Source organism: Populus euphratica, unplaced genomic scaffold (genome assembly GCF_000495115.2).
Source record: "Populus euphratica unplaced genomic scaffold, PopEup_1.0 scaffold1796.1, whole genome shotgun sequence".
Classification (NCBI taxonomy): Eukaryota; Viridiplantae; Streptophyta; class Magnoliopsida; order Malpighiales; family Salicaceae; genus Populus; species Populus euphratica.
In genome coordinates, this window is record NW_011501609.1 from 25,744 (window position 1) to 31,088 (window position 5,345).

Here is a 5,345-nt window from a genome sequence, read left to right on the forward strand (position 1 = left end):
AAACATGCTTGAAATTTTTATTATATCATATATAAAACATGTTCAAGTGCTAATTCAAAGAAAAATACAGGTAAAAACACACTTCTTATACATTTTATATATTACATTGCAAAATTTGTGATGCAGTAATGCAATGTACCATGCAAAACGTGAGCCAAACTAAGCTTTACCAGTTTTGCATTGGAAAAGTTTATGATGGCAAATAAGCTGCACCTTGTAGATCAGATCTTGGCTGCACTTGGGAGTTCGTAATCTCAAGTCTGTCTAGCTCTTGTATTGACACATGCAAATTCGAGCATCTCTCAAATAGAGTTGATCCAAAACGAGCGGATCACCTTCGCTAGAAATGACATGATTGATACCTTTCTGCTACACTTCTGAATCTTCAACTTCAGTACTTAACACGAAGCTGGGAAATGCCAAGGTTATATCCCTGGAAAGAGAAAAAATTGCAAAGCCTAAAGTTAAAACACTTGAATTGCGGAGGTACATTCTATATTGATCCTACTCAAGTAATAAGATGTAGGTGCAGTGTGCCTGTGCACAATTTACAAAATGAGTATGGAACTCGATCCTCACATTAAATACGGTAGAGTCATGTTCTTTATAAGAGAAGGGTTCTTAGACACAAATTCCATCCACTCTTCAGGATCAATTTTTCCATCACCTTTTAAATCTGCATCGCAAAATGTCTGTGGAAAAAAAGAGGGGAAATAGAATAATTAACCAGATAAGAATGAAACAAAGGAATTTGAAACAGCAGAACCAAATTGTACCTTGTCAACAATTGTTTCAACAACATCATCGGACAGCAATAGATCCGATTCATGCAAAAGTGCCACTACCATCTCCTTCAACTGTTTAATAACTTCAGCTCATGAGGTAGAATATACATTCGGAAAGACACACACTGCTGGTAATCATTATTTCCTTTTTTCACCAAATTCCCATTAATTATCTCATGGTATAAATTGTACGTCAAACTTAGCCACTTTCTGGAATCATATATTTTTACCAGAAAGAATAAAAAAGCAAACCTTAAAACATGTCTGCAATTATCAGCTTGCTGCGTGTTATGGTATGTAAGAGAAAGAAATGGCAAAGAGAAGAATTGCAGAACTCACCTCCTCTCGTTCAATGAAACCTGTTTGCCTTAAATCATATAATCTGAAAGTAACTGCAGGAAACTCCCCCTTGATTAGTAAATTATTAAGGAGTCGGTGCAAAAAACGGTTAAGTGACATGCAGAAAAAAAAGTGTCTTTGTGTCTGAACTCAAGCCCCTACTTGTATATCATCCTAGAGGAACATTAGGCTTACAATGGATCTTGTCTTCAACTGGTGCATTTGGATGAAAGACACCCAAAGATCGAACAAATTCTCCAAACTCAATTACTCCATTGCGCTTGACATCAAATAAATCAAAAATCTGCAGAAGTGAAGCAAAGAGATGTAACTTAGAAAGATGGAAAAATGACATTGCTATATTATACGAAAAGGTTGCACTACATACCCTGTCTGCGAAAAGGTTCCTCCTGTTTTTGTTCCTGAAGAGTGCAAGCTGAAGTTCTTCCTGATGAGAAGGAGACATTTAAATGAGATTACACATGGTATTAATGAAGTCATGATTGTAAACATAATTAGATCAACATACTTGGATTATATACCTTGTGAATAAGCCCATCATCAATGACCGAACGACTTAATTTCTTAAAGAGTTCGTATAAAGCCTCTACTTCGCTAACAGTAACTGCAATAAAAAAAAAATTAGGAACAGGATCTAGCTGAAACTCAAACTAATGATTAGGAAAAGCAGCATTGTTTTCCTTTCTTTTCTTTTCCATGACAACATGAATTTTATGCTTCTTATGCCTTTCAGTGCCAATGGATTTGTCATTGTTGTAGTGACCAACCACACCAAAGGTTGGATTCACAAACCGTTCGATGTACTACTCTCTAACAAACTCAATTTCATGTCTGACAACTAGTTTTAATCTGCAAGATAGTGGGTACTTACAAAGATGTCCTAATATAACACAACACAACACTTCTCAAAAAATAGCTGGAACACATTGAAGAATAGCTAGGAAGTAAGCAAGGAAGCTTACAACTAGGATGTTGCAACAATGAGCCTCTTGAAAATGCATACTCACAGGGTGTTTCAGCAGCAAGTACTGTTGGCTCCTCGTACCCCGGTGTCTCTTTAGTTCTCTTTGAAGGGTAGCAACCCATGAAGACAACTAGCACCAGTCAGTGATAAAATTTCTTGGAAATCAGTGGGCTCATGCCAATTGAACTATTTGAAAACACCAACTGGTAATTTCACAAAGTGTAGATTGATTGGTGACCGAGCTTGATTATCTGCAGCCTTTTCGCAGCTCAAAACCTCTCTGTACAAGAGGCCAAAAAAAAGGTCATCACTAGACCAAGAGGTCACAATTGATTCCTTAAGAAAATGATTCTGGCATTTCAAGTGCATACTTTTTTCCTTTCATTTCAGAGAAACTTCGAGTTCAGGCACTAACTAGGGGTGAACATATCTTAGAGAAAGGATAAAATATTATAATATTAATTTTTTTCCATGAACAACGCAGGAAAACAAAATGTCTTCAATATCTGGGACCACAGGCCTACAACAACAGCATGAACTGATTTGATTTAAGATCTCAAAATCTTTAGTTTCTGGTATATTCCTCAGTTTTCTCAGAAACCGAAACGGGGAAGCGATGAATCTGGTCAAAATGTAATTTATCACTGCGTATTTAGTTAAGAAAAAAACTTTTCTAGCGCTGAATTCAAAAGTTAGGTTATGAAAATCAATTTAGTCAATTCTCTACCAAAAATGAAAATGAAAGATTCTTTCCATGATTCAAACTTTTGAAACCCAGAAATCTCGTCCTTTTTGGTTACTGAGAGAATGTAGAAGTGATCAAGAAACTCTTGACTCTAAAGAAACAACCAAAAGAACTGCATTAACATATAGAAAGTAGAACCTCCTCCTACCCTCGATCTCCTCTCACAACAATCAGAAGCAAGATTCAAGAAAACCCAATAAAGAAGACATAGACAACAAAGGAACCAACCAACCAACCAAAATCCCTTTATCTGCACACATGCCATGCAGCCCAAACAATAAATAAGAAGGAAAAACCATACCCTAAAGAAAGATTTCTGCAACGAAAGAGGAAACGATACAAACCTTTTGCCAGTGTCTTATGTAATCTTGGAAAAGTCTGAAAGACAGCACTTTAATCTGTCCTTTCTTCACTGTAAAGTTTTCTGTACAGGAGGAACAGCATGAGATATTCAGGATCTTGCGTTTCTTGTGGCTTTAGCATATGACTTCAACAGCTTCCCTCTCTTTTATGCATGATTCCTGTCTCTGTCAATGCATTTATTGTTTTAGTCATCACTTTCAGGTCCCCAATTTTGATGCATCGCATCTTTAAATTAGGGGAAATAAATAATATCACGGCATGAATTTTTTTTAAATAAAATAATTTAAATATGCATGCCAAATTTCCCGGAAAAATAAAATGTGTCCAGCCACACTGTTTCTAGCCTAGTTATAAACTCTATCACCCTAAGGCATCAACCAGGGATTCAGCTAATCTAAAGTTGGACCAGTCTAAATTATAAAAATAAATAAATTTATTAGATCTAACTTAATTAAAATCTCGAATTCACCTGCAAATTAATTAGCTAGGGTTAAAACTCAGTTAAATACATGTTAATTCTTATTTTATCAGCACTAAGTGATTTAAAAATAAATAAATCACTTTATATTTAAATAATTTAAAAAATTTAGATTAATTTAAGTTAATTCTCTCAATATCAAGTAGGTTTTACGAGGAGATTATTGTTTTTTAAAATATTTTTTATTTTAAAATTTATTTTTAATATTTATGTTTTTTTATTTAAAAAGAAAAGGCCGCTTGTTATAACTATAGTTTATAGAGATCTCCACGTACCATGTCTGATTTGCCGCCATCGAGAAAAAGATGCTGACAAGACCTGATCCCATACAGTATATCAAACTTAAATCATGTTTTTTTCATGAATAAATCTTAATTTAAATATAGCGTTTTTTTTAATTTAAAAATATTATTTTAATTTAAAAATATTATTTTAATTTAAAAATATTATTTTAATTTAAAAATACTTTAAAAAATAATATTTATAAAAATATCAAACTCTGTTATTATTATTATTATTATTTGGAAGTCTTGAATATCTATCAGCGCGTTTGACTTCAGCTAAGATGGAGTCGGCAGACCGTCATGTTTTCTGGTTTGTCGTATAAAATAATGTGAAGTCAGAACTTTGAATGTTTCCTTACGCCCTCTTCTGGTTAGATGATGAGGACGAAGACATCATTCATTATATTGGATCATTTCCCCCTCTGCGTGAACATTTAGCACTGTTTGTTTGTGCCGCTGTACTTCGCTTTTTAATATTTTTGATATTAGTATGTTAAAATTATATAGAAAACATCTAAAAAATATTAAGGATGTTATTAAAATTAAGGGAACCCTTATACATTTCATCCATGCCTTTCTTTTTATTTAGGATGTTAATGATATTATTAAAATTAAGGGAATAATCTATATCTCTTCTTAAAACTATATAAAACATGTATATTAAAGGGTTAAATTTTATTTCTTTTTTTTTAAATAATTTTTTTTAAAAAAAAGGTTAAACAAATTCAAAACTCAGGAGTTTTATAGTGTATGAAAATGTATCTAAAATATATAAAAAAATCATACAAAAATAGATTTTATTTAGATACTTCCATGGAATTTAGAAGTTACGATCTTCTTGTGTTCCATTTATACCTTTGATTTTATTCAATATGTTTATGATTTTATTTGGATAAAAAAATAAAAAATAAAATAAAACTTTAAACTCTGACTTATTACTAATTAATTATTGCTTGGACTCCTTCATGTCATCATGAAAAAAGAATAGTTGAGTCAGTTTTTTTAAATTTAAATACTCCTAACATGGTTTATTTTTTCATATGTGATTAATGAAAAATAATATTTAAATCGTGATAGTCCAAAGTCATTTTCTTAGCAAATCATGAAAATGAGAACCTTAATCTTTGATCAAATGAACATCACTTATGATAATATTTTTATATCAAACCATCATATATTATATCCATGATCTAAGATGATCTTAATTCAAGTCTTGGGATTTCAATTTTGAATTGTCATCCACTCGTGGTCTTATCCCGTGTAAGATGCGTTTCCACGTCAACCTACTGTATTAATATGTACACATTTCTCTAGATATTTTTCAAGATTTTGATAGTATTTAGAAGTATTATAGTAGTTTTTTTAA

The 5,345-nt window shown here is 32.2% G+C and overlaps 1 protein-coding gene across 5 annotated transcripts; it reads right to left on the reverse strand.

Annotated features, from left to right (window-relative positions):
• Nucleotides 1-4: 4 nt before the first annotated feature.
• CBL4 (calcineurin B-like protein 4) lies at nucleotides 5-3,341 on the reverse strand. 5 transcript variants are annotated; one of them, XM_011016036.1, is made up of 9 exons: nucleotides 3,199-3,341; nucleotides 2,108-2,389; nucleotides 1,667-1,749; nucleotides 1,513-1,572; nucleotides 1,320-1,428; nucleotides 1,125-1,177; nucleotides 777-857; nucleotides 580-692; nucleotides 5-433 (listed from the first exon to the last, which is right to left on the reverse strand). In XM_011016036.1, the coding sequence occupies exons 2-9, from the start codon at nucleotides 2,229-2,231 to the stop codon at nucleotides 370-372; spliced, it is 687 nt and encodes a 228-aa protein (XP_011014338.1). In that variant the 5' UTR covers nucleotides 2,232-2,389; nucleotides 3,199-3,341; the 3' UTR covers nucleotides 5-369.
• Nucleotides 3,342-5,345: the final 2,004 nt, after the last annotated feature.

Excerpts from the sequence above, each read along its gene's own strand:
- CBL4 (XM_011016036.1), bottom strand. The coding sequence starts at position 2,231 with ATGGGTTGCTACCCTTCAAAGAGAACTAAAGAGACACCGGGGTACGAG. Across the intron at positions 1,750-2,107 it reads ATTGTTGCAACATCCTAGTT|TTACTGTTAGCGAAGTAGAG; the intron begins GTAAGCTTCCTT and ends TTTTTATTGCAG. Across the intron at positions 693-776 it reads TTGAAACAATTGTTGACAAG|ACATTTTGCGATGCAGATTT; the intron begins GTACAATTTGGT and ends TTTTTTCCACAG.